The following is a 27824-nucleotide window of genomic DNA, read 5'->3' as shown; positions in this document are numbered from 1 at the left end:
AAAGTAGTGAGAGGGTCTCTGGAACGGAAGGGACCCTTAAACGTGGTTTTCCTTAATTCGCTGGGCGGCCCTGAAGGTGGTGTGGTGAGTCCTCCGCCTGGCTCTGTAAGTTCCCCCCTGCTGAACTGTAGGGTGCGGGGCGGGTGGTGGAGCAGCCTGCGCATGTGCGTAGGGCTCGGCTGCTGCTGGCGTGCATGAGGGCGCATGCGCAGTTGGCCGTGCGTGTGCGCGGCGCAACGCACCAGTCCTGATTCCGGCATGGGTTGGTTGGTACCCCTGCTGTCCCTGCTGTTGCTTCTGGTCGGCGCATGGCTCAAGCTAGGTCAGTGAAGCGGCTGTCCATCCCGGGGGCGCTGGGAAGGAGATGGGGCGCTCCGCCTTGGCGAGAGAGAGCCCGAGGCCCCTCTGCCCGCCTTCGGGATGCGGCTGCAGCAGTCGGCTGGGGAGGTCGCTGTTGGCGCCCGTGGCGTCTCACTGCCTTGTACTTTCAACTTCGTGCGCTGGAATCGTTCAAACCTAAAAAAGGGAAAGAGAGGCCGGGCGCGGTGGCTCAAGCCTGTAATCCCAGCACTTTGGAAGTCCGAGGCGGGCGGATCACGAGGTCAGGAGTTCAAGAGCAGCCTGGGCAATATGGTGAAACCCCGTGTCTACTAAAAATACAAAAAATTAGCCGGGCGTGGTGGCGGGGGCCTGTAGTCCCTGCTACTCAGGAGGCTGAAGCAGGAGAATCGCTTGAACCCGAGAGGCGGAGGTTGTAGTGATCCGAGATCGGGCCACTGCACTCCGACCGGGTTGACAGAGCAAGGCTCTGCCTCAAAAAAAAAAAAAAAAAAAAAAGCGAAAAACTGAAAATGGATGAAATCAGTGTGAAATCAGGCAGAATAAGAGAGCCAAAGATAGGATCTTGAGGAACATCAAAAGACGAGGACTCTGCCTTGAAAGAAGTTGTAGTGCTTAGACACTTTCTTGGAAAGACACTGTGAAGTGATGCATCAAGCTGAAGAAGTGTGGCCTATTGGAAACAGCACCGTAGAGAGACCTGAATCTAGTCCTGTCTCCTGCTAACTAGCTTTTTAAGTCATATTTCTTTTTCGGGTCTTGGTTTGCTCCTGTGGAATAAGGAGGTTGAAGCAAAGACCCTTTTTTGTTTATTATTTATTTATTTTGAGACAGAGTCTTGCTGTTACCCCCAGGCTGAAGTGCAGTGGCGCGATCTTGGCTCACTGCAACCTCTGCCCCTAGGTTCTAGTTATTCTCCTGCCTCAGCCTCTGGAGTAGTTGGGATTACAGGTGGACACCATCACACCTAGCTAATTTTTTGTTATTCTTGTTTGAGACGGAATCTCACTGTTGTCGCCCAGGCTGGAGTGCAGTGGTGTGATCTCAGCTCACTGCAACCTCCGCCTCCCGGGTTCAAGCGATTCTCCTGCTTCAGCCTCCTGAGAGCTGGGATTACAGGCACCTGATACCACGCCCGGCTAATTTTTGTATTTTTGATAGAGATGGGTTTTCACCATGTTGGCCAGGCTGGTCTCGAACTCCTGACCTCAGGTAATCTGCCCGCCTTGGCCTCCCAAAGTATGGGATTCCAGGCGTGAGCCACTGCACCTGGCCCGTCCTTTTTTCCTTTTTAATTCTATGATTTTCTGAGGCATTCATACAAATCTAAAGGTGTTCATTCAACTATTTGGCAATAATTGTGCACTTATGGCAGGAGCCAGGGATATACTGTCAAACATGTATGTATTATATGCTTCTCTTCTGGCGCATATAATGGTTAGAATCACTAATAACTGATAAGAGTTCAGTAAGTGGAGTGGAAGAGGCAGAGAAACAGCATGAGCAGAAGGATGGAAAGAAAGTGCTAGGTGTATTTTAGGGTAGAGTGTCTAAATTCGCCTAGCTGGGACAAGGGCTTGTGTGGAGGAAGAAAGGTACGTGCAAGTCTACCATGTGGTCAACATTTCACCCATGCTATTTTATTGTTATTATTATCTTTTTATTTTTTATTTTTTGAGGCAGGGTCTCACTGTGTCACCCAGGCTGGAGTGCAGTGACACAATGATAGCTCACTACGACCTTGAACTTCTGGGCTCAAGCAATTCTCCTGCCTTAGCCTCTGCACCCTGTCTCTGAGCCATTGTTCCTGGTTCCATGTTATTTTAATTGGCACAGCTACTACCTAAGAGATAGTGAGATATTATCCCTATTTTTCATACTTATTATTTTTTCTTTTGTTAACAAGCTATGGTCGTTCATAGATATCCCCATTTTTCAGATGAAGAAATTGAATCTCAGCTGGGCGTGTTGGCTCACACCTATAATCCCAGCACTCTGGGAGGCTGAGGTAGAAGGATCATTTGAGCTCAGGAGTTTGAGACCAGCCTGGGCAACACAACAAAACCCGATCTCTACAAAAAATACAAAAATTAGCCAGGTATGGTAGTGCACACTTGTGGTCCCAGCTACTCAGGAGGCTGAGGTGGGAGGATTGCTTGAGCCAGTGGGGGCAGAGATTGCAGTGAACCCAGATTGCACCACTGCACTCCAGTCTGGGTGACAGAACGAGATCCTGTCACAAAAAGAAAAAAAAGAAAGAAAAGAAATTGAATCTCAGATTAAGTAATTTGCCTAAGGTTTCCCAGCAAATCAAGTGGCAGAACAAGAATGTGAAGCCAAACAAACAAAACGCAAAAGGAATTTTTTTTTTTTTTTTTTTTTGAGACGAAGTCGCGCTCTGTCGCCCAGGCTGGAGTGCAGTGGTGTGATCTTGGCTCACTGCAAGCTCCGCCTCCCAGGTTCACGCCATTTTCCTGCCTCAGCCTCCCAAGTAGCTGGGACTACCGGTGCTTGCTGCCACACCCGGCTAATTTTATTTTTTTTCATTTTTAGTAGAGAAGGGGTTTCACCGTGTTAGCCAGGATGGTCTTGATCTGACCTCGTGATCCGCCCGCCTCGGCCTCCAAAAGTGCTAGGATTACAGGGCGTAAGCCACCGCACCCGTCCCAAAAGGAATTTAAAGCCAGATTTTTAAGCCTCCACATTTTTTGTTGTGTTTTATTATACCATCATGAGTATTGCATACGATCCAAATATTACCACTTGTTTTATATATATGCATGTGTTACTGATAACTCTCTTTTTTCTTTGCAGGAAATGGACAGGCTACTAGCATGGTCCAACTGCCAGGTGGGAGATTCCTGATGGGAACAAATTCTCCAGACAGCAGAGATGGTGAAGGCCCTGTGCGGGAGGCAACAGTGAAACCCTTTGCCATTGACATATTTCCTGTCACCAACAAAGATTTCAGGTACATGAGGTGTTGTTCCAGGAGGAATGAAGACCCTCTCTAATCTCATTATTTTTTCTTTCTTTTATTTTGAGACTTACTCACTCTGTCACCCAGGTGCTGGAGTGCAATGGCGCAATCTCGCTCACTGCAACCTCCGCCTCCTGGGTTCAAGCAATTCTCCTGCCTCCTCTCCAGACAGCAGAGATGGTGAAGGCCCTGTGCAGGAGGCGACAGTGAAACCCTTTTCCATTGACATATTTCCTGTCACCAACAAAGATTTCAGGTACATCAGATGTTCTTCCAGGAGGAATGAAGGCCCTCTCTAATCTCATTATTTTTTCTTTCTCTTTTTTTTTTTTTTTTTTAGAGACTTACTCACTCTGTCACCCAGGCGCTGGAGTGCAATGGCGCGATCTCACTGCAACCTCCGCCTCCTGGGTTCAAGCAGTTCTGCCTCCTGCCTCTGCCTCCGCAATTCCCGAGTAGCTGGAATTACAGGTGTTCACCACCACGCCCAGCTAATTTTTTTTTTGTATTTTTTTTAGTAGAGACGGGATTTCACCACGTTGGCCAGGCTGGTCTCGAACTCCTGACCTCAACTGATCTCCCCACCTCAGCCTCCCAGAGTGCTGGGATTACAGGTATGAGCCACTGCACCTGGCCTCATTCTTTATATCTAAAGGAATACTAACTTGTTCACTGTTACATGTCATCTTTGCAGTGTACTATGGGATAAGTGTTATATACGTTATTCAGATGAAGAACCTGAAATCCCAAGAGGTTTGACTGACTCAATTAGTAGATGAGCTTGGCCTGGAACTCAAATCCCTGGGCTCTTGAGCCAGTGCATTCTCCATTACACTGGACATAGCACTGAGAAATATAAGCAAATGCCAGTCACTCAACAGAACACTCTTCTACATGGGGAAAGGGATTGGGAGAAGGGACATCATAGTAGAGAGTCCTTTAAATTCCCCTTATAGGCCAGGTGTGGTGGCTCACACCTGCAATGTGAGCACTTTGGGAGGCCAAGGTGGGAGGATTGCTTGAGCTCAGGAGTCTGATACCAGCCTAGCAACATAGGGAGACCTCTATCTCTGCTAAAATAAATGAATAAGTATAAATAAGTATATAAATTTGTATATATTGTTATATATATAAATGTATATATATGTAACAATCCATCTTACTCTGGCAATCTGCCTGCTGAAACTTACTAAACCATACCAAAGTATATGAAAATTCATTTTATTATTATTGTTATCATTATTATTTTTTTGAGACAGGGTCTGGCTTTGTCACCCAGGCTGAAGTTCAGTGGTATGATCTCAGCTCACTGCAGCCTCTGCATCCCGGGCTCAAACCATCCTCCCATCTCAGCCTCCTGAGTAGCTGGGACTACAGGTGCGCTCTATCACACCCAGCTTATTTTGTTTTGTGTTTTTGGTAGAGACAGGGTTTTGCCCTGTTGCCCAGGCTGGTCTCGAACTCCTGGGCTCAAGTGATCCTTCTGCCTTGGCCTCCCAAAGTGCTGGGATTATAGGTGTGACCCACCATGCCTGGCCTTGAAAATCCATTTTATTTTATTTTATTTATTTATTTATTTAGAGATGAGTTTTGCTCTTGTTGCCTCGGCTGGAGTGCAATGGTGCGATCTCAGCTCACCGCAACCTCCGCCTCCTGGTTTCAAGTGATTCTCCTGCCTCAGCCTCCTAAGTAACTGGAATTACAGGCATGCACCACCACACCCAACTAATTTTTGTATTTTTAGTAGAGACAGGGTTTCTCCATGTTGGTCAGGCTGGTCTCGAACTCCTGACCTCAGGTGATCCGTCTGCCTTGGCCTCGTGAAGTGCTGGGATTACAGCTGTGAGCCACCACGTCCAGTCGAAAATCCATTTTAAAAGCCCAATTTTTCACTTCTATTTGGTTCAGTGTTTTTCATCTGTTAAATGGAGATAATAACAATAAAACCTGTTACCTACCTCTGATGACTGTTGTGAGATTAGATATGTGATGAAGGGCTGGATGCAGTGGCTCATGCCTGTAATCCCAACAATTTGGGAGGCTGGCGTGGGAGGATCACTTGAGCCTAGGAGTTCGAGACCATCCTGGGCAACACAGACCCCATATCTACTAAAAATTTTAAAAAGGCCGGGTGCAGTGGCTCAAGCCTGTAATCCCAGCACTTTGGGAGGTTGAGACGGGTGGATCACAAGGTCAGGAGATCGAGACCATCCTGGCTAACACGGTGAAACCCTGTCTCTACTAAAAAATACAAAAATCTAGCCGGGCGAGGTGGCGGGCGCCTGTAGTCCCAGCTACTCGGGAGGCTCAGGCAGAATGGCATAAACCCGGGAGGCGGAGCTTGCAGTGAGCTGAGATCCGGCCACTGCACTCCAGCCTGGGTGACAGAGCGAGACTCCATCTTAAAAAAAAAAAAAAAATTAGCCCCTCATGGTAGCATGCACTTGTAGTCCCAACTAGTAGGGAGGTTGAGGCAGGAGGATCACTTGAGTGTGGAAGGTTGAGGCTGTAGTGAGCCATGATTGCACCACTGCACTCCAACCTGGGCAACATCCTTTCTCAAAAAGGAAAAAAAAAAAAAAAAAGAAAGGAGACCTTTCAGAAAAGAGACAAATTCCCCACCCTTAAATCTCCTGCTCAGTGGCTTTATTCATGATCTCTAAAAACAGGAGATAACTCACATGATCTTCAGCTGGTAAGTGTATAAACAATATATGGTATGTCCATACAATAAAATACTACTCATTGATAAAAAGGGACAGACTACTAATGGCAACAACATGGATGAATCTCAGAAGCATTTCCTAAGTGAAGGAAACCACAGCCAGACCCAGAAGACTACATACTATATGATTCAAGTTATATGGTGTTCTGGGAAAGGCAAAACTATAGGAACAAAAAAATCTGGTGCGTGGTTGGTGAGTTGCAGAGAAATTTTTTTAGAGGTGACCAATGGAACTATTCTGTATCTTGATTATTGTAGTAACTATATGCTTTGTCAAACTCACAGAACTGCTGGGCGCAGTGGCTCATGCCTGTAATCCCAACACTTTGGGAGCCCGAGGTGGGTGGATCACTTGAGCTCAGAATTTTTAGACCAGCCTGGGCAACATAGTGAGACCCCATCTCTATAAAATTAGCCAGGCATGGTGGCATGCACCTGTAGTCACAGCTACTTGAGAGGCTGAGGAGGGAAAATTGCTTGAGCCCAGGAGGTCAAGGCTGCAGTGAGCTGTGATTGTGCCACTGCACTCCAGTCTGGGTGACAGTGTGAGACCCAGTCCAAAATATAAATAATTAAAATAAATCGGGAGGCTGAGGCACAAGAATTGCTTGAACCCAGGAGGTCGATCCTATAGTGAGCCATGGTTGCACCACTGTACTCCAGCCTGGGTGACAGTGAGACCTGGTCTCAAAAAAATAAATGATCGACCGGGCACGGTGGCTCACCCCTGTAATCCCAGCACTTTGGGAGGCTGAGGCAGGCGGATCACAATGTCAGGAGTTCAAGACCAACCTGACCAACATGGTGAAACCCTATCACTACTAAAAATACAAAAATTAGCAGGGTGTAGTGGCACGCACCTGTAATCTCAGCTACTCAGGAGGCTGAGGCAGGAGTATCGCTTGAACCCAGGAGGCAGAGGTTGCAGTGAGCTGAGATTACCCCACTGCACTCAAGCCTGGGCCACAGAGTGAGACTCCGTCTAAATAAATAAATAAATAAATAAATGATTAAAATAAATAAAAACTAATTTGGGCATGGTGGCTTACACCTGTAATCCCAGCACTTTGGGAGACCGAGGCGGGCAGATCACAAGATCAGGAGTTCAAGACCAGCCTGGCTAACATGGTGAAGCCCCGCCTCTACTAAAAATACAAAAATTAGCTGGGCATGGTGGTGTGCACCTGTAATCCCAGCTACTGGGGAAGCTGAGGCAAGAAAATCACTTAAACCCAGGAGATGGAGGTTGCAGTGAGCCAAGATTGCGCTACTGCACTCCAGCCTGGGCAACGGAGCAAGACTCTGTCTCAAAAAAAAAAAAAAATTGGCCAGGTGTTGTGCCTCATGCCTGTAATCCCAACACTTTGGGAGGCCGAGGTGGCAGGATCACCTGAGGTTAGGAGTTCGAGACTAGCCTGGCTAACGTTACAAAACCCTGTCTTTACAAAAAATACAAAAATTAGCTGGGCATGGTGGTATGCATCTGTAATCCCACCTACTTGAGAGACTGAGGCTGGAAAATCACTTGAACCCGGGAGGTGGAGGTTGCAGTGAGCTGAGATTGTGCCACTGCACTCCAGCCTGGGCAACAGAGTGAGACTTTGTCTCAAAAAAATAAATAAATAGGCCGGGTGTGGTAGCTCACGCCTGTAATCCCAGCCCTTTGGGAGGCCGAGGCAGGTGGATCACTAGGTCAGGAGTTCGAGACCACCCTGGCCAACATGGTGAAACCCTGTCACTACTAAAAATACAAAAATTACCTGGGTGTAGTGGCAGGTGCCTATAATCCCAGCTACTAGGGAGGCTGAGGCAGGAGGATCGTTTGAACCCAGGAGGTGGAGGTTGCAGTGAGTCGAGATCATGCCATTGCACTCCAGTCTGGGCGGCAGAGCGAGACTCCATCTCTAAATAAATAAATAAACAACTAAACAAACAAATAAATAAAAAATAAATTAACCTCACAGAACTAAACACTGAAGAGAGTGAATTTTACTGTATGTGAATTTGTTGCATTCTAATTTAAAAGAAAATCGCCCAGGCTTCAGGTTAATTCTTTGGCGATCATGAACACTCTGTGGTGTGTAACTTACGGGACAGGGATATCTGAGGTTTCCTGGAGCAGGAGAAGGTGGGACGGGCACCGAACCTCATCAGCCGAACCAGCTGAACTATGTCTTTGCAGGGATTTTGTCAGGGAGAAAAAGTACCGGACAGAGGCTGAGATGTTTGGATGGAGCTTTGTCTTTGAGGACTTTGTCTCCGATGAGCTGAGAAACAAAGCCACCCAGCCAATGAAGGTGAGAGAACCTGGTCTTGTGGCTGAGGGGATAGGAGTGGGACCTGGACAGGGAATCCTGTGGGACATGGGTTACCTGGGACATAGTGGAGAATCAGACCTGAGAGCTGGAGGCAGAAGGGAAGCAAGAGAAACCCACCATGGAGCATCAGATCAATACATACTCCCAGGAAGTTAACCCTGAACCGAAGTTAGCTCTTGCCTTAAGGTCCAAGTCAGGATAGGGTTCAAGGAACTTGAATCAAGAGATCACCTTGGTGGGCTGGGTGTGGTGGCTCATGCCTGTAATCCCAGCACTTTGGGAGGCTGAGGTGGGTGGATCACCTGAGGTCAGGAGTTCAAGACCAGCCTGGCCAACATGGCAAAACCCCGTGTCTACTAAAACTACAAAAATTAGACCAGGCGTGGTGGCACGCTCCTGTAATCCCAGCTACTCAAGGGGCTGAGGCATGAGAATCGCTTGAACCCGGGAGGCAGAGGTTGCAGTGAGCCGAGGTGGCGCCACTGTACTCCAGCCTGGGTGACAGAGTGAGACCCTCTGTCTCCAAAAAAAAAAAAAAAAGATCACCTTGTCAAGCCAACCTCTAATAAAGGTGGTAAGATTGGACTCTATAAAGATTCCAGTCTCAGCTGGGCACAGCAGCTCACGCCTGTAACCCCAGCACTTTGGGAGGCCGAGGTGGGACAATTGCTTGAGCCCAAGAGTTCAAGACCAGCCTGGGCAACATAGATCCCATATCTACAGAAAAAAAAAAAGGAAAGAAAAGAAAGAAAATTAGCTGGGCATGGTGATGTACACCTGTAGTCCCAGCTACTCAGGAGGTTGAGGTGGGAGGATCACCTGAGCCTAGGAGGTTGAGACTGCAGTGAGCGGTGATGGTGCCACTGCACTCTAGCCTGAGTGACAGAGCAATATCTTGTCTCAAAAAAAATAAACAAATAAAATTTCAGCCATAACCTCACTTAGACTACCTGAGTCTCAGCCTGACGTCTCTGTTCTGCGTCCTGTGGCTCAGTCGGGGAGGTGCCTTTGCTGGGCCAGAGCATCTTGCAGTCAGTCTCCTTTTTTGCAGCCTGTACTCTGGTGGCTTCCAGTGGAAAAGGCATTTTGGAGGCAGGTAAGGGCTGATTCCACTACCTCATTTTCTACCCCTGCTTGACTCTTTTATTCTCCAGGCCCAGCCTCCTCTCTACCCCTCGTACATCCAGGAACACTGAGTTTCAAAGGAGGACAGGGGAATTTCAGGGAAATCGCTCAGCAGGCCTCTTTTTCCCGTTACCCATCCATTTCTCCCTTGTCAGCCTCCTGTAATCTTTTTTCTGACTCCGACCGCTCCTCACTCACCTGGCTCTCTTCCAGCTCTCTTCCTCCATCTAGTGGTAAAAGCTAAACGCGGGCGCCCTAAACCTAGCCTGCCTCCGACTTAATGTGCTCCCGGAAGCCTGTCTCACTTCATCCTGGCTGTCAGCCTGCAGGTCCTGGCTCTGGCATCCGAGAGAGACTGGAGCACCCAGTGTTACACGTGAGCTGGAATGACGCCCGTGCCTACTGTGCTTGGCGGGGAAAACGGCTGCCCACGGAGGAAGAGTGGGAGTTTGCTGCCCGAGGGGGCTTGAAGGGTATCCAGATGATGAGGCGATTTTCTTTCATTCTTCTCCCCATCCTGCCCAGCATGAGGGGCTTTAAAGAGTGGGAAGGGGCCGGGCGTGGTGGCTCATGCCTGTAATCCCAGCACTTTGGGAGGCTGGGACAGGAGGATAGCTTGAGGCCAGCAGTGAAAGGCCAGCCGGGGCAACATAGGGAGACCTCGTCTCTCTGAAAAATACAAAAATGAACTGGGCCTGGTGGCATGTGCCTCTAGTCCCAGCTACTCGGGAGGCTGAGGTGGGAGGATCCTTTGAGCTAGGAGTTCAAAGCTGCAGCGAGCTATGATCACACCGCTGCTCTCTGGGCTGAGTGGCAGAATAAGACCCTGTCTCAAGAAGAAAAGGGGGGGTGGGGTGGGGCAGGAAGGGTCTGTGTTCCCTAGAGCAGTGCTTCTTAAGCTATCTGTGGTAGAGGACCAGGTTTTTTTAAATTATTTTTTCTAGTCCATCTCAGACTGATATATTTATGAAATACCATAAAAATTAGTAACTGGAGAAATTGAAAGAACAAACATAAAATCTTTTATTGGAAATTCCACAGACATATTACATTTCAATAAATATAACCAGAGCAACATGGCATAAGGAAAAAGAAGAATTACCAAGACTACACACTTCTGCCTCTGGAGTACAGGGATTAATGTTAGACTACACACCTCTGCCTTTGGAATACAAGGGTTACCTAACTCGGTCATTTGTCATTCTGCAATCCTAATTACACAGAAAGTTAGGACAGCAAAAAGCAGCTCCCCACATTAAACCCCTCTACACAGTCTTTCAGTGAACACCAGGTACATCAATGATCAAAGTTTTTTTTTGTTTGTTTGTTTGTTTTGAGATGGAGTCTAGCTCTGTCGCTCAAGGCTGGAGTACAGTGGCATGATCTCGGCTTACTGCAACCTCTGCCTCCCAGGTTCAAGTGATTCCTCCTGCCTCAGCCTCCCGAGTAGCTGGGATTACAGGCACCTGCCACCATGCCTGGCTAATTTTTGTATTTTTAGCAGAGACGGAGTTTCACTGTGTTGGCCAGACTGGTGTCGAACTCCTGACCTCGTGATCCACCTGCCTCGGTCTCCCAAAGTGCTGTGATTACAAATGTGAGCCACCACGTGTGGCCAATGATCAAAGTTTTTAATATGACTTGTGAGGTTGCCTCTGGTTCGTTCATTTATACACTCTAAGTCCAATTTTCAAGTTTCTCAATTTCTGTACTTTTCTCAACATGAACTGATAAGAGATGCTTTATAAACTGGCTCAGATCCCAGAGCCCTGGAACACATGAGGAGGCCAGGGCCTCTAATGCTGTTCAGAGAGTGGCAAGGACAGGCATGGGAAATAAAAGCAGGTCATCTCACTCTCTTTTTTTCTCATCTCCCTCTAACTTCCTTTTGGTTCCCTCACTCTTTCTGTGTTTTTGTTTTCCTTCCCTAATTCTTCACCTCCCCCTCCTCTGCTGCCTCCTTGCTTTCCTGGCAGGTCAAGTTTACCCATGGGGAAACCAGTTCCAGCCAAACCGCACCAACCTGTGGCAGGTAAGACTGACATTCCTCCTTTCACCAAGCATCCACAGAGACCTGCTGGAGGCTAGGTACTGTGTTGTTAGGCCGCGGCATCCAGAGGGCTTGGGTTCTATTGCAACTGATGACTCATAAGCTGGTAAAGCAAAAGACAATGGGTCATAAGTACTTTTTTTTTTTCTTTTTTTTGAGACAGAGTCTCTCTCTGTCACCCACACTGGAGTGCAGTGGTGCGAACTCGGCTCACTGCAACCTCCGCCTCCCAGTTTCAAGCGATTCTCCTGCCCCAGTCTCCCAAGTAGTTGGGATTACAGGCCACCATGCCCAGCTAATTTTTTTGTGTTTTTAGTAGAGATCAGGTTTTACCATGTTGGCCAAGCTGGTCTCAAACTCCTGACCTCAGGTGATCTACCCGCCTCAGCCTCCTAAAGTGCTGGGATTACAGGCATCAGCCACTGTGCCCAGCCAGCATAAGTACTTTCTATTAAAGATTTGTATTTTCTATTAAAGATTTACAGTGGCTCACGCCTGTAATCCCAGCACTTTGGGAGGCCGAGGGGGTTGGATCACCTGAGGTCAGGAGTTCAAGACCAGCCTGGCCAATATGGTGAAACCCTGTCTCTACTAAAAATACAAAATTAACTGGGCATGGTGGCAGGCACCTGTAATCCTACCTGCTTGGGACTTGGGCAGGAGAATCACTCGAACCCAGGAGGCGGAGGTTGTAGTGAGCTAAGGTCATGCTGCCACGGCACTCCAGCCTGGGCGACAGAATGAGACCTTGCCTCAAAAAAAAAAAAAAGTGACTAAATAATAAATAAAACTAAACTAAGCAAATAAAAAAGCACTGTCCTGAGAAGGCCGGCAGGAGCAGGCTACAGTGCTCAGGCATGGGGGGTGGGGGCAGGCTGCGGAGGAGCGTGGGAGAAGCTGTCTTCTCGAGGCTCCATGGCATGTGGGGTTCCAGGCAGAGGGCAGGATGTTGCTGAGAGTGGAGAAGTCAGGTGTGGGCTGGGCTTGACCTAGAGCCCTGTGGGTACAGGGGAAACACTCTTCCTAATCCAGCAGGGGGGTCACCCTGGGAATGTGAGGTGATGGGTTTGGGAGCTCTGGATAGGAATCGTAAGTCACCGCGCTGTGCCCTTCCCCTTCCCCAGATGTGACAGCAAGACGACTTTGGTTTTCCTCTGGATAGGCATGAGGACCTGCCTTGGGACAGGTGGTAAATCTTTTACCCTGCCTTTCTCCCATCAGGGAAGGTTCCCCAAGGGGGACAAAGCTGAGGATGGCTTCCATGGAGTCTCCCCAGTGAATGCTTTCCCCGCCCAGAACAACTATGGTAAGAGCTCTCTTGGGCTTGTGGCCATGCCCACGAACTGGCTGCTGGGACCATCGTGTCTAGAGAGGAGGCAGAGGGAAGCACCTCCCTTCCCCGAGTTGGCCCCAGGACCTCAGAGGGTAGGCAGGGTGGTCCGCGGGTCCCAGCCTGGCCTGACCCGCCGGTGGGGCTGCAGGGCTCTATGACCTCCTGGGCAACGTGTGGGAGTGGACAGCATCACCGTACCAGGCCGCTGAGCAGGACATGCGTGTCCTCCGGGGGGCATCGTGGATCGACACAGCTGACGGCTCTGCCAATCACCGGGCCCGGGTCACCACCAGGTGAGGGACTTTGTCCCAGGCAACGCGCGGCTTAGTAGCTGGGGCTGAGGTCTGAATCCCGGTCCCAGAGTGCCCCAACCTTCATACCACCAACCGTCTGTGTGCAGTGAGCTGGTCCCAGCACCTCCCTGAGCCTGTGCCCAGTTGTGGGCACAGAAAAGAAAGCCAGCAGCACTTGCTATGAAAAGCAAAGGGGCCCAGGACACCTTGTGACTCTCCTGCCAGCTCTTGGTACCCAGAGAGACTGTGTGTGGCATCTTAATTATGGGGTTTCTCCTCTGTTCCTTACCACTAGGTAGGCAAAGGGAGGGAAGTAGAATGACCACACCAGTAGGTCATTAGTGGTGGTCATAGACTTACTGACTCTTCAGACTGGTGGGCACATGAAAAATCTTTTTTTTTTTTTTTTGAGACAGAGTCTTGCTCTGTTGTCCAGGCTGGAGTGCAGTGGCACAGTCTCAGCTCACTGCAGCCTCAAACTGCCAGGCTCTAGCGATTCTCCCACCTCAGCTCCTCAAGTATCTGGGACTACAGGCGTGCACCACTATGCCCGGCTAATTTTTGTAGAGATGGGTTTTTGCCATGTTGCCTAGGTTTGTCTCATACTCCTGGACTAAGCAATCAGCCCGCCTTGGCCTCCCAGAATGCTAAGATTACAGGCGTGAGCCACCGCACCTGGCCACAATATTCTCATAGCTTGCGGACAGGTTTTCTCTACTGAGCTGTTCTCAACTGCTAACACAGAAGTTAGTCACTGTCTTTTCTGCCCTCCAGTGCTGTCTCTCGGGGCCACTGTCCCTCCCCCCACTCTGGCAAGGCCCCTTTTGTCCCAAAGCCCCTTCTTGTTCCCCTTCTCCCAGGACTGGCACAGGCTTCCTTCCAGACCATGCCCTCCCCAGACCTCAGGCTCCCTGATCATGGCGAGCCCTGCGGGTGAGGCAGGGAAGATGGATCAGCCCCCAGGCCTCTTTCTCAGGATGTGTCCTTCCTCTCTCCCCTTCTCTGCTGGCAGGATGGGCAACACTCCAGATTCAGCCTCAGACAACCTCGGTTTCCGCTGTGCTGCAGACGCAGGCCGGCTGCCAGGGGAGCTATAAGCAGCTGGGTGGTGACAAGGAGAAAAGCCCTCCAGGGTCACTGTCATTCCCTGGCCATGTTGCAAACAGCCCAATTCCAAGCTCGGGAGCTTCAGCCTCAGGAAAGAACTTCCCCTTCTCTGTCTCCCATCCCTCTGTGGCAGGCGCCTCTCAACAGGGCAGGAGAGGACTCAGCCTCCTGTGTTTTGGAGAAGGGGCCCAACATGTTGAAGGTGGCTGGGAGCCAGGTGTTTCTCTTAGAGGCCAAGTATTATTGACACAGGGGCAAATAAGCAAACAATTGGAACAGAGGGCTCTGAAAGGCCATTTGTTGAGCATTTTAAAATCTATTCTCTTTCTCCCTGGATGATTCAGGAAGCTGACATTGTTTCTTCAAGGCAGAATTTCCCTTGTTCTGTTTTCTCAGCCAATCGCTGTGGAAGGAGAATGCTTTCTTGGTGGCCTCATCTGTGGTTTTGTGTCCCTCTGAAGAAGGAAACTAGTTTCCACTGTGTAACAGGCAGACATGTAACTATTTAAAGCACAGTTCAGTCCTAAAAGGGTCTGGGAGAACCAAATGATGTATTAGGTGAAGCGGTGCATTGTGGGAATCACAAAGCAAATAGTACTCCAGAAAGACAAATATCAGAAGCTTCCCATTCTTTTTTTTTTTTTTGAAACAGGGTCTTGCTCTGTTGCCCAGGCTAGAGTGCAGTGGTGATCACTGCTCACTGCAGTCTTGAATTCCTGGGCCCAAGAAATTCTCCCACCTCAGCCTCCCGAGTAGCTGGGACTACTAAGTGTGCACCACCAGGCCTGGCTAAGTTTTTGAACTTTTGTAGTGATAGAATCTCACTATGTTGCCCAGGGTGGTCTCAAACTCCTGGCCTCAAGCGATCCTCCCACCTCGGCCTCCCAAAGTGCTGGGATTACAGATGTGAGCCACCTCGCCTGGGCCCCCTTCTCCATATGCCTCCAAAACTATGTCCCTGGAGAGTAGCCTGCTCCCACACTGTCACTGGATGTCATGGGGTCAATAAAATCTCCTGTGATTGTGTATCTCAGACATTTCTGTGTCTTTGATTCTCACCTTGGGACCCTAAGAGGGCCCAAGTGTCAGTAACTCTGGGCCTCCCCTAAAGAGAAACAGAGATGGTGGCTCATCCAGGAAGTGGAGGAGCAGGGGGTTCCTGGTTCTCAGGCCACCTGTGATCTTTGCCCACCCAGGGCCTGCCCCAGCCTGCAGGTATTGCTCTGTGGTGGGAACACTGCTTCCCTTGTGCACAGCCTTTGAGAGGAGATCATGGCCTCAGCTCCAGGGGTTCCTAGCCAAGGCCAAGTGCTCCTTCTGCAGAGGACTGCACACATCTCACCCCTTGGACTTATATTTCCGTGACCCCCTCCCCACCTGCCCCCCAGCCCTCCCTGACTGGCCAGGCCCTCAGTAGTCCTCCTCGGCCAGGGAGAGGAGCACAGCCTTGGGTGTGTTCTCGAAAAGGGCAGCCCGGTTCTGCTGCTGCCCCTTCTTCACCCAGTGGCCATAGATTCGGAAAGCGTAGGCGTCGATGAGCCGGCGCAGAGGCCGGAGGGCATAGGGGTCTCGGATGACGATCTCCCGGGTAACCGGCTTCACTCGGCGGTACTGGTAGTAGATACGCACTGAAGCCAGCACAGTGACAGCGATCACCTGCAGGGCCAGGTGGAGAAGCTGGGCTGCAGCAACCCCCTGCCAGGCCCTGCCCCTCCAGCACAGGGACACTCTAGGCTCTGCCACGAAGCCTTGGGTGCCTTCTGCGGGGCCCTCCTAGTGTCCTCCACTTCCCACTTGGCCAGCATCCGCAGGGAGGAGCCAGTGGGCTGAACCTGCCATCTCTGAAGCCATCACAGGGCGGCTGGGAGGGATGGGGTGGGTACTCTGGAAACCCACGGGGTGTAAGGACCCCTGGGAGAGGAGAGGGCTTAGAGGTTTGCACTTAGAGGCGGGTCTGGGTCAGGACTCTTCATACCTTGAACTTCCCCCGGGGACTGAAGTGCCGCACTTCCTCCACCACGTACTGCTGGAAGAAGGGGTGTGCCAAGGCCTCTTCCGCTGTGTAGCGGTTCTGGGGTTGCACTACCAGGAATCGGGAGACCTGGGAGGGGAGGAGAGGGGAACCAAGAACATCAAGGCAGGTCCCCTCCAGCATGTCAGGAGAGGCGGGGCCTCCCTGGGCAGGGGAGCCTGGCATCGCAGTCCTGAGCCCAGGAGCCAGTTGGCCTGGCCTCTTACCAGGTCCTTCACAGTGTCCGAGTAATCATCCCACTCGGGCGAGCCAAACTGGTAGTTGCCACTCATGATCATCCTCAGCATCAGCATCTGCTTCCGGTGCCAGAAGGGCGGGGAGCCGGCCAGCAGTGTGTACATGATGACGCCAGTGCTCCACCTGGACGTGTGAGGGCCCAGGGCCACTTACCCAGTGCCAGGGGCACCGACCCAGCCCTGCCGGCTCCCTCCCTCGCCCAGCCCAGGCAGGTGATCCTCCTTCCTCGGTGCACTCACATGTCCACCTCCTTCCCATAGCCCGGGTGGTCCTCATTCATGGAGCACTCGATAATCTCAGGGGCCAGGTAACTGGGGGTCCCGCAGACCTCTGCAGGAACAGTCATCATCAAGACAGATCAGCAGGGCACTCAGAAGAGGAAGTCCAGGCCGGCTGCAATGACTCATTTTTATAATCCGAGCAATTTGGGAGGCCAAGGCAGGCAGCTCACCTGAGGCCAGGGGTTCGAGACCAGCCTGGCCAACATGGTAAAACTCCGTCTCTACTAAAAATACAAAAATTAGCCAGGTGTGGTAGCACATGCCTATAGTTCCAGCCACTCAGGAGGCTGAGGCAGGAGAATCGCTTGAACCTGGAAGGCGGAGGTTGCAGTGAGCTGAGATCATCCCACTTCACTCCAGCCTGGGCAACAGAATGAGACTCTGTCTCAAACGAAAAAAAAAAAAAAAAAAAGAAAAAAAAAGAGGAAGTTCAAAGAGACAATGGAGATGGAACAGAAATGGAGCTTAGGCTGGGACTCCCCCAATATCCACCAACTTCAGGGCAGGGCGGGGTACTGCCCACAGGGCCACCAGCTTAGGGCCATCCTGGCCTGGAACAAGGGTAATGGGAACCTAGGAAAGGACTTAACTGAAGAAATGTCTAGCCCTGCCGGGCATGGTGGCTCACGCCTGTAGTCCCAGCACTTTGGGAGTCTTGAGGTGGGTGGATCACAAGGTCAGGAGTTCGAGACCAGCCTGACCAACATGGTAAAACCCTGTCTCTACTAAAAATACAAAAATTAGCCGGGCGTTGTGACGCGTGCCTGTAATCCCAGCTACTCAGGAGGCTGAGGCAGGAGAATCGCTTGAACTCGGGAGGCAGAAGTTGCAGTGAGTCGAGATTGCGCCATTGCACTCCAGCCTGGGTGACAGAGTAAGACTCCATCTCGGGAAAAAAAAAAAGAAAGAAAGAAAAAAAAAAAATCCTATCCCTTGAAATGGTGGAATTTTTATTCTGGGGAACAATTAAGTTAGGGGAGAAACCCAGGCCATCTCTATTCCGCGGAGGGTTGATTAAGCGCCCGAGGCCCGGACGTGGGCCGAGTCCATGTTACCAGACCTCGCAGCCTCTCTCCTGGCTCCAGCTGGCAGGAAAAGCCAAAGTCTGTGAGCTTGATGTTCATGTTGTCATCCAAGAGGATGTTCTCGGGCTTCAGGTCCCGGTGCACAATGTTGAGTTTGTGCAAGGCGCAGATCACCTCCAGCAGAGCTCGCATGATCTTTCTAGGGTGGGGCACACACTTGTCACTCTTCCTCTGCGCAGAGTCAGGCGACAGACAGGGAGACACAGCTCACATTTCAGCCACACTGCAAGGGAGCAGCACACACGCCCAGCCCAGACACCTGCACGCCCTGCCTCCCCTGAGGCCCCAGTGCGTGTGGCCCTAGGCCAAGTGGGAGGGAGCGGAGAGGGGGCAAAGGGACGCTCACCTGGTTTCCTTCTCACTCAAAGTGACCTTCTCAGTGAGGTAGTCAAAGAGCTCCCCTCTCTTCATCCTGTGGAAACAGACGGTTGATAGCTGGATCGGTCCCAAGACCACCACCCTCCTTACCCTGCTCCCAGAGAGCTGCCTTCCGCCCTGATACCTCTAGAAGCTAAGTGGGCCACTCCCCGTGGAGAACCACAGTCTGGGGAGAGGAACCAGGGAAGTGAGAAGTGTTCTGGAAGAACCGGGAGAAAAGCAAAGGAGGCTGGAGAGAAGTGGCCCATGTCAGGGGCTCAGACTCTCATCAACCCTCCGAGGAATAGAGATGGCCTAGGTTTCTCCCCTGACTTAATTTTTCCCCTGGAAAAGTTTTTCCCACCATTTCATGGAGTAGGCATTTCTTCAGCTAAGTCCTCTCCCCAGGTTCCGATTACCCTAGTTCCAGGCCAGGATGGCTAGAAGTGACCAGGGAAGCAATGGGTCCTGAGCTGGTGGCTCTGTGAGCAGTACCTCTCCCAGCCCTGGGCCCTGAAGTAGGTGGATTTGGGGGAGCCCCAGCCCAAGTGCCATTTCTGTTCCATCTCCATTGTTTCAGTGTGGGGGTTCTCCTATCTGTGGAAGTGACAGTGTGGACTGGGATGTATCGGGGCCTAAATGATGGCTGGAGGCTGAAAGAGAGGACCATGAACCACTGGCCCAGGAGCCGAGACCCAGATCAGGAGGACATGAGTATCCCAATTCCCCCCCCCATGGAGTTTTGCCCCAGGCTGGAGTGCAATGATGCAATCTCGGCTCACTGCAACTTCCGCCTCCCAGGTTCAAGCGATTCTCCTGCCTCAGCCTCCCGAGGAGCTGGGATTACAGGTGCCCACCACACCTAGCTAGTTTTTGTATTTTTAGTAGAGACAGGGTTTCGCCATGTTACCCAGGCTGGTCTTGAACTCCTGACCTCAGGTGATCACCCGCCTCGGCCTCCCAAAGTGCTGGGATTACAGGCGTTGAGCCACGACACCCAGCTGAGTATCCCGATTTTTTCCCAGGAAACAAATGCGAAGAATCGGCTGTGCAAGAGTTGCAGGTGCAAAGTTTGCCTATTACGGGATTAAGAATTGAGGTTCAATCTTCTTACCTCCTGGGATGATCTAGAAAGAACTCTCTGCTAGAACCATCTAGTTATACCCTGGAGGGCTTCTCAGGGCAGCATTAAAATAGCTTCCCCAGCAACTTCTTCAAAGGTTAAAGATATCTGAGCTGCCCCCAAGGGCTATACAGGACAGTGCCACAGAGCAGAGTCAAGACAGCTGCTGCTGGTGAGTCTGGAGGGGTCCGAGAAAGTCTCCCTCTGTTGCCCAAGCTGGAGTGCGGGGGCTGAATCTCAGCTTACTGCAACCTCTGCTTTCTGGGTTCAAGCCATTCTTGTGCCTCAGCCTCCTGAGTGACTGGGATCACAGATATCCGTCACCATGCTGGGCTAATTTTTGTATTTTTTGTAGAGATGGGGTTTCGCCACGTTGCCCAGGCTGGTCTCAAACTCCTGGCTTTATCTGATCCACCTGCCTCAGCCTCCCAAAGTACTGGGATTACAGGGGTGAACCCGGCCTTAATTTTCTATTTTTTTGTAGAGATGGGGTCTCGCGTTGTTGCCCAGGCTGGTCTCAAACTCCTGGCCTCAAGCAATCCTTCTACCTCGGCCTCCCAAAGTGTTGAGATTACAGGTGTAAGGCACCGTGCCTGGCCAATAAGTCTGGAATTCATATTTCACAGAGTACTTTGTGGTGTTCACGTTTGATGCTTAGCAATAACGGGCTCATCTTACTAATCCTATTGATGCAGAAGTAGGGGCATGATGATGGTGGTGATGGTGATAATGATATTGACCTTTGGACCACACCCCAGGTGCAACCTCTACCACCTGCCTCTCTCCTCGATACTGCTGGCCTCCCTTTTTCCAATCCCACCTCATTACAGTCATCCCTAGATAGTCAGTGAGATCTTTTCAAAAGGAAGTCAGGCTGGGCACGGTGGCTCACGCCTGTAATCCCAGTACTTTGGGAGGCCGAGGCAGATGAATCACTTGAGGTCAGGAGTTCGAGACCAGACTGGCCAACATGGCGAAACCTTGTCTCTACTAAAAAAGTATACACATAAAACATTTGCTGGGCATGGTGGTGGGTGGGTACCTGTAATCCCAGCTACCTGGGAGGCTGAGGCAGGAGAATCGCTTGAACCCGGGAGACAGAAGTTGCAGTGAGCCGAGATCACACCACTGCACTGTAGCCTGGGCAACAAGAGCAAAACTCTGTCTCAAAAAAAAAAAAAAGTAAATCAGATCACGTCAGCTGCCCAGTCTTGACCCTCCAAACTCCTTACCATGGCTAAAATGCCTGCAGGACCTGGTCTTTGGTGCTGACCGACCTTACATCCTGCCATCCTCTGCTTGGGTCACTTCCTGGACATGCCTTCCTGACCACTCGGTCTAAGGAAGCCCCTGTCTCTTGCTAACCCTTGTTCTACTTTATATATGTCTACAGTTCTCCCTCTTTATCTGCAGGGGATATGTTCCAAGACCCCCAGTGGATGCCTGAAACCATGGATAGCACTGAAGTCTATACTTACTATGTTTTTCCTATATGTACATACCTAAGATAAAGTTTATAAATTAGGCACAGAGATTAACAGCCAATAATAAAATAGAACAATTGCATGGTGGCTTATGCCTGTAATCCCGGCACTTTGGGAGACTGAGGTGAGAGAATTGCATGAGGCCAAGAGTTTTGGGGTTTTTTTTGTTTTGTTCTGTTTTTGTTTTTGAGATGGAGTTTTGCTCTTGTAACCCAGGCTGGAGTTCAATGGCACGATCTTGGCTCACTTCAACCTCCACCTCCTGGGTTCAAGCGATTCTCCAGCCTCAGACTCCCAAAGTGCTGGGATTACAGTTGTGAGCCACTGCGCCTGGCCTGAGGCTAGTAATTATTAGCATTCACACTATGCCACTCACTGTGCTATTATCACTCCCATAATACTGATGAGAAAACCGAGATTTAAAGAAATGATCCAGCCCACAAGTGGTGAACCCAGGTTTCCAAACCCGGCAGCCGGACCCCAGCGGCTGATCTGTCTAAACACCGTGATTGTATTTGGCATCCTCAGCTCAGGAGCTGGCTGTGGTCTCCAGGCAGCCCTGGGGTTGGAGAGCGGATGACAGTTGACAGTCGAGGTTCTCTCAGGTGTGGCTTGCTCCAGGGCTGGGTACTTACAGGTCAAACACCAAGAAGAAGAAAGTGTTGGTCTCATAAGTGTCCTTCAGCTGTACTGAAATGGAAATGGCTAGCTTGTCTCAAGTGGCAGGGGAGCCCAGGTAGGGGCAGCCGGGGCACAGGGGTCAGGGACAGAGGCTGCTGTGGGCTAACTTCAAAAGCTGACAGGGGAATCAGGAGGGTGCTCAAAGGACATCAACCCAGGGTGTGGGCAGGCCCAGGGACTTTATTATTATTATTATTATTAGAGACAGGATCTCACTGTGTCACCTAGGCTGGAGTGTAATAGTGCAATCATAACTCACTGCAGCCTCAAATTACTGGGCTCGAGTGATGCTCCTGCCTCAGCCTCCTGAGTGGCTGGGATTACAGGCATGCATCAGCACGCCTGGCTAATTCAGCCCGGGGACATCAAACCCCCATTCCCCTGCCTGCATCCATCCCAGCCTGGGACCCCTTCTGTCAGAGCAGTGAGGGTGGAGCTGGGAGCCTTGAGCCTGGGTGGTTCTAGCTGGCTGTGTGGTGGGGCCACACTCCCTGGCTTGGGCTGTCAGGGCAGAATCACAGGGGCGCACCCTGCCATGTGACTTGGGGTCATCACTCACTGATGTTGGGGTGCCCTGAGACCTTGCGCAGGATATCCACCTCCTTCAGCGTGGCTTCTCGCAGCTCTCGCACCTCCTCGGGGCTGAAGCTGCCTCCACCGGTGACGTCGATAACCTTCACTGCGTACTCCTGGCTCGTGGGCTTGTGGATGCATCGCCTGACCACACTGCTAATGCCCCTGGGAGTGCAGAGGACAAATGACCTCGGGGGGCCCCTCACCCCATGGGGAGTCCCAGATTCGAGGCTGCAGCAGAGATGTCTTGCCCTTGTCAATAGATTTACACTTTCCCCCAAGTTCCTCTGAGCTTTTGGAAATGGTGGATGAATAAATACAGGCACAGTCAGGTGATTTGCCCAGAGCTGGTGAGTAACAAGCCTGCTCGCAGGCCGTGTAACTCCTAGTTCAGTGCTCTTTTTTTTTTTGAGAGAGAGAGGCTCACTCTGTTGCCCAGACTGGAGTACAGTGGCACAATCCTGGCTCACTGCAACCTCCACCTCCTGGGTTCAAGCAATTCTCCTGCCTCAGCCTCCTGAGTAGCTGGGACTACAGGCACCTGCCACCACGCAGAGCTAATTTTTGTATTTTTACTGGAGACAGGGTTTCACCATGTTGGCTAGGCTGGTCTCAAACTCCTGATCTCAGGTGATCCTCCTGCCTTGGCCTCCCAAAGTGCTGGGATTGCAGGCATGAGCCACTGTGCCCGGCAGCCCCTCGCTTTTTTTTTTTTTTTTAAATAGAGATGGTTAGCCAGACCTGGTGGCACACACCTGTTGTCCCAGCTACTAGGGAGGCTGAGTTGGGAGGATCACTTGAGCCTAGGAGGCAGAGACTGTAGTGAGTCAAGATCATGCCACTGTACTCCACCCTGGACTACAGGGCAAGACCCTATCTTAAGAAAAAAAAAAGATACAGAGTCTTGCTATGTTGCCCAGGCTGATCTTGAACTCTTGGCCTTGAGCAATCCTCCCACCTCAGCCTCCCAAAGTGCTGGGATTACAGGTGTGAGCCATTGCACCTGCCCTGGGAACTTTTGGCTGGGAGAGGTTTCTCTTATCTTTCCTGGCTTCAGGAGGGCAGGACCCCAAACCAAGGGTTTCTCCAAGAGAACAGCGCTTTGGGGATGAAAGTGGGGTCGGTACTCGGGGTGGAGCAGAGTTGGCTGTAGCCTACAGGGCCTGCTGGATCCTAGGACAGCACTTCATGGGGAAAGCTTGGGCCTTACCTGCCCAGGATCTCTTTGGGCTCATAATTCTCATAGAAGTCCTGTGCAGAATGAGAGTCTGGCAGTGCCTCATCCCGGGTCATGCTCAGATCTTCAGCAGGGGAACTCTGAGTGGCTCTGAGAGGGGAACAGAAAGAAGCTGTCAGCCTTCCTGACCCAGGGGGTGTTCTCCTTGGGGCCTGGAACTGTTTCTCACTCATCCTTAGATCTGGCACCACACTGGCCTATAGTGAATGTTCCAAATAAATGTTTGTGAATTGAGGCTGGGCGTGGTGGCTCAAACCTATAATCCCAGCACTTTGGGAAGCTGAGGCAGATAGATCACTTGAGGGCAGGATTTCAAGACCAGCCTGGCCAACATGGTGAAAACCCATCTCTACTAGAAATACAAAAATTAGCTGGGTGCAGTGGCACACGCTTGTAGTCTCAGCTATTTGGGAGGCTGAGGCAGGAGAATCACTTGAACCTAGGAGGCAGACGTTGCAGTGAGCGGAGATCACGTCACTGCACTCCAGCCTGGGCAACACAGCCAGACTCCGGCTCAAAAAAAATAAATTCTTTGTAGAGATGGGGTCTTGCTCTGTTACCCAGGCTGGAGTGCAGTAGTACGATTATAGCTCACTGCTGCCTCAACCACCTGGTCTCAAGTGATCCTCACCCCCTAGCCGCCTGAGTAGATGGGACTAAAGTACCCCCCAGGCTGGAGTGCAGTGGTGCAATCTTGGCTCTCGGCTCACTGCAACCTCCACCTCCCATGTTCAGGCGATTCTCCTGCCTCAGCCTCCCAAGTAGGTGGAATTACAGGCACCTACCACTACGCCTGGCTAATTTTTTCTATTTTTAGTAGACAGGATTTCACCATGTTGGCCAGGCTGGTGTCGAACTCCTGACCTCAGGTGATCCGACCGCCTTGGTCTCCCAAAGTGCTGGGATTACAGGCATGAACCACTACGCCCAGCTCTAATATTTAAGTTTTTTGTAGAGACGGGGTCTCCCTATGTTGCCCAAGCTAGTCTCAAACTCCTGGCCTCAAGCATTCTTCCCGCCTCAGCCTCCCAAAGAGATGGGATTATAGGCATGAGCCACCACTGGACCTGGCCACAATTTCCTTTTTTTTTTTGAGACGGAGTCTTGCTCTGTCACCCAGGCTGGAGTGCAGTGGCTGGATCTCCTCTCACTGCAAGCTCCGCCTCCCGGGTTTACACCATTCTCCTGCCTTAGCCTCCCGAGTAGCTGGGACTACAGGCGCCCACCACCTCGCCCGGCTAGTTTTTTGTATTTTTTAGTAGAGACGGGGTTTCACCGGGTTAGCCAGGATGGTCTTGATCTCCTGACTTTGTGATCCGCCCGTCTCGGCCTCCCAAAGTGCTGGGATTACAGGCTTGAGCCACCGCGCCCGGCCTCACAATTTCCTTTTTAATAGGCCACTCCTGTAGCCTCTCCTTATCTCGCCTTGTGACTGTGCTTCCTGAAAACACACCCCCTTCTAGGACAGGTTTCCTGCACTCCATCCCACTGCTCCTTCCTCATGTTTTGTGTGTGTGTGTGTGTGTGTGTGTGTGTGTGTGTGTGTGTGTGTGGAGATGGAGTCTCAGTCTGTCACCCAGGCTGGAGTGCAGTGGTGTGATCTTGGTTCACTGCAACCTCCCCTTCCCGGGTTCAAGCAATTCTCCTGCCTCAGCCTCCAGAGTAGCTGGGATTACAGACACGCACCACTATGCCTGGCTAATTTTTGTATTTTTAGTCGAGATGGGGTTTCACCATGTTGGCTAGGATGGTCTCGAACTCCTGACCGCAAATGATCCACACACCTTGGCCTCCCAAAGTGCTGAGATTACAGGCGTGAGCCACTGCACCGGGCCCTTCCTCATGTATTCTATCCATAACTGGGACTTTCATAATCACTCACTCACTCACTCATTCATTACATCTCCATTCTGCAGACACTGAACACCCACTCTTCACCAACCACTATGCTGGGTGCTCTGAGGGATGGAGAGCTGGGTGGGTCCATCCCGGTCCCTACCTCTGGTGTCACTCACCAGTGTATGCTCTCACCTCCTCCGCTAGACTGTCACCTCTAGGATGTCCTAGCTGTCTCTGCCCCCCATACCCAGTGCGGGTGTCTGGCAGGGGCTATTCCTTGAATGTAAGTCAGTGGTTGGGCAGGTACCCCTTTGGTGTTCAGGGTCCTGCTGGCAGAATGCCCCATGTCCTAGCTAACAATGGCCAGTGAGCCCTGAGTGGTCCTGCTGCAGCATAGAGGCAATACAGGACACTCAGGCCTGGACACAGAGGCGCTGAGCTACCCCGCCTTGCATCAGGAACATGGAGGCTCCTACCAGGGAACTCAACTCCTGCTTCAGATGTAGGATTTAGGCCTGGCATGATGGCTTACACCTGTTATCCCAGCACCTTGGGAGGCTGAGGTGGGCAGATCACTTGAGGTCAGGAGTTCAAGACCAGCCTGGGCTACATAGCGAAACCCTATCTCTACAAAAAATACAAAAAGTAGCCAGGCATGATGGCTCTTGGACCTGTGGTCCCAAGTTACTTGGGAGGCTGAGGCAGGAGGATCACTTGAACCCAGGAGGTGGAGGTTGCAGTGAGCTGAGATCACACCACTGCACTCCAGCCTAGGTGACAGAGTGAGTGAGACTCTGTCTCAAAAAACAAAACAAAACAGGCCGGGCATGGTGGCTCATGCCTGTAATCCCAGCACTCTGGGAGGCCGAGGTGGAGGACACGAGGTCAGTGGAAGATTGGACATCCTGCTAACACGGAGAAACCTCGTCTCTACTAAAAAATACAAAACATTAGCTGGGCGTGGTAGTGGGCACCTGTAGTCCTAGCTACTCGGGAGGCTGAGGCAGGAGAATGGCATGAACCTGGGACACGTTGCTTGCAGTGAGCCAAGATCGTGCCATTGCACTCCAGTCTGGGCAACAGAGCGAGACTCCATCTCAAAAACAAAACAAAACAAAACAAAACAAAAAAACAGGACAAAACAAAACAATCAGATGCAGGATTTGAGGAATGCAGAAAATATCATTTACCAACAGGGAAAAGGGCAGATAGAAAACAGGCCCAACCTGCCACTCAGCAGGGCCAAAGCTGCCTCCAACCCCCTTTTCCCCACTGCTTCTGGGCCTAAGAAGGCCTGGCCTCTCAAAGGAGCCAATTTGCTGACCAGCCAAGCAGCAGCTCAGGCTGCCTCCAGGATTGGGCAGGCTGTTCCAGAAATCCTGGTGGCCCCACTACTGGGTGCCTGGTTACCAGAGGAAGGTTTAGAATAACAAGTCCCCTCTGCTGGTGCCAGGCATCTGGGCTGCTCACGCACAGGCCTTCTCTGCCTGCCCCATCAGCAACTCGGTGGAGCCTGGGACTGTCTCTTTCCCATAAAAACAAGCCCATTTGCTGGTAAGTCCTTCTAAGTCCTCACAATGGGCATCTGTGCCTCATCACCTCCCAAAGCTGGGTAGTGCCAGCTCTCTCCTCTCCCCCAGCCCTCCATGAGCAGAAAGTACACCTGGAACCCCCTATGAGATGCCAGCCTAGGCCTAAGGCTCCAGTCCTTGGCACAGCCAACTTGGCCAAGTTGTGGCTACACTCACCTTTCCTGGGGTGCTGAGGAGGTGGTTATCTTGCCCCAGCTCCAGCTCTGACTGGGGCCAACTTAGTGCCTCTGTCTACTGCCCCACCCAACCCTCACACCTTTCCCAAGACCCTTGTGGACAGGGTTCCCACATGGGAGTAGGCAGCCCAGTCCTTTTTTTAGACAGAATCTCGCTCTGTCACCCAGACTGGAGTGCAGTGGCAAGATCTCAGCTCACGGCAACTTCTGCTTTCTGGGTTCAAGCAATTCTCCTGCCTCAGCCTCCTGAGTAGCTAGGACTACAGGCATGAGCCACCATACCCAGTTAATTTTTGTATTTTTAGTAGATATGGGGTTCCACCATATTAGCCAGGCTGGTCTTGAACTCCTGACCTCAAGTGACCCTCCCACCTTGGCCTCCCAAAGTGCTGGGATTACAGGTGTGAGCCACTGTGCCTACCTGGCCTGGTCCTTTTTGGCACATAACTTCCCTCCCCTGGACTCTGAAAGTCCAAAAACCAGATCAGCCTCAGGGACCTCTTTTCGGTAGGGAAGTCCCCCAGATGCGGGTTTCAAGGGTCAATGCTGCCACTCTCCCCGGTCCATCCGCCTTCAGAAAAGAGACATGGATGGAATGGATGTGGGAGTTTCTATCTTCTCTACCCTCACTCCTCCCTGCTCCCTGCCTGGTACCTGGCTTTTGTCCATCAATGGGCTAGCTACTCACGGTTAAGTCCTTGCAGGCTCTTGAAGGAGCTTGACAAGAATCCCAAAGGCCTCAGAGCCCCCAGGGAGAGGGGACCACAGAGGGCTGAAGCCGTGTCCTGAGCAGACACTTGGAAGATATCGTCTGCTGTTGTTTTGAGTTTTGCTATTTGATGACCAGAGGCTAACGT

The 27824-nt window shown here is 51.2% G+C and overlaps 2 protein-coding genes across 4 annotated transcripts; one reads left to right on the top strand and one right to left on the bottom strand.

Annotated features, from left to right (window-relative positions):
* The first annotated feature begins 17 nt into the window (after positions 1-17).
* Positions 18-15305, top strand: SUMF2 (sulfatase modifying factor 2). Of its 2 annotated transcripts, none has more exons than XM_017867308.1 (9): positions 18-322; positions 3154-3310; positions 8227-8341; positions 9414-9458; positions 9810-9960; positions 11464-11519; positions 12759-12843; positions 13019-13163; positions 14176-15305. In XM_017867308.1, the coding sequence occupies exons 1-9, from the start codon at positions 205-207 to the stop codon at positions 14258-14260; spliced, it is 957 nt and encodes a 318-aa protein (XP_017722797.1). In that variant the 5' UTR covers positions 18-204; the 3' UTR covers positions 14261-15305. The 2 variants fall into 2 exon arrangements, with proteins under 2 accessions (XP_017722797.1, XP_017722798.1); XM_017867309.1 differs by lacking the exon at positions 18-322 and adding an exon at positions 3488-3575 and having other exon boundaries at positions 3217-3310.
* On the bottom strand, positions 14574-27824 carry PHKG1 (phosphorylase kinase catalytic subunit gamma 1). 2 transcript variants are annotated; one of them, XM_017867306.1, is made up of 10 exons: positions 27656-27824; positions 23334-23450; positions 22110-22288; positions 21505-21559; positions 18252-18317; positions 17881-18044; positions 16779-16869; positions 16509-16662; positions 16246-16371; positions 14574-15926 (listed from the first exon to the last, which is right to left on the bottom strand). In XM_017867306.1, the coding sequence occupies exons 2-10, from the start codon at positions 23414-23416 to the stop codon at positions 15681-15683; spliced, it is 1164 nt and encodes a 387-aa protein (XP_017722795.1). In that variant the 5' UTR covers positions 23417-23450; positions 27656-27824; the 3' UTR covers positions 14574-15680. The 2 variants fall into 2 exon arrangements, with proteins under 2 accessions (XP_017722795.1, XP_017722796.1); XM_017867307.1 differs by having other exon boundaries at positions 15396-15926; positions 21505-21554; positions 22150-22288; positions 27656-27794.

Source organism: Rhinopithecus bieti, unplaced genomic scaffold (assembly GCF_001698545.2).
Source record: "Rhinopithecus bieti isolate Rb0 unplaced genomic scaffold, ASM169854v2 scaffold_3947, whole genome shotgun sequence".
Classification (NCBI taxonomy): Eukaryota; Metazoa; Chordata; class Mammalia; order Primates; family Cercopithecidae; genus Rhinopithecus; species Rhinopithecus bieti.
This window is presented reverse-complemented; position numbering and strand designations above follow the sequence as displayed.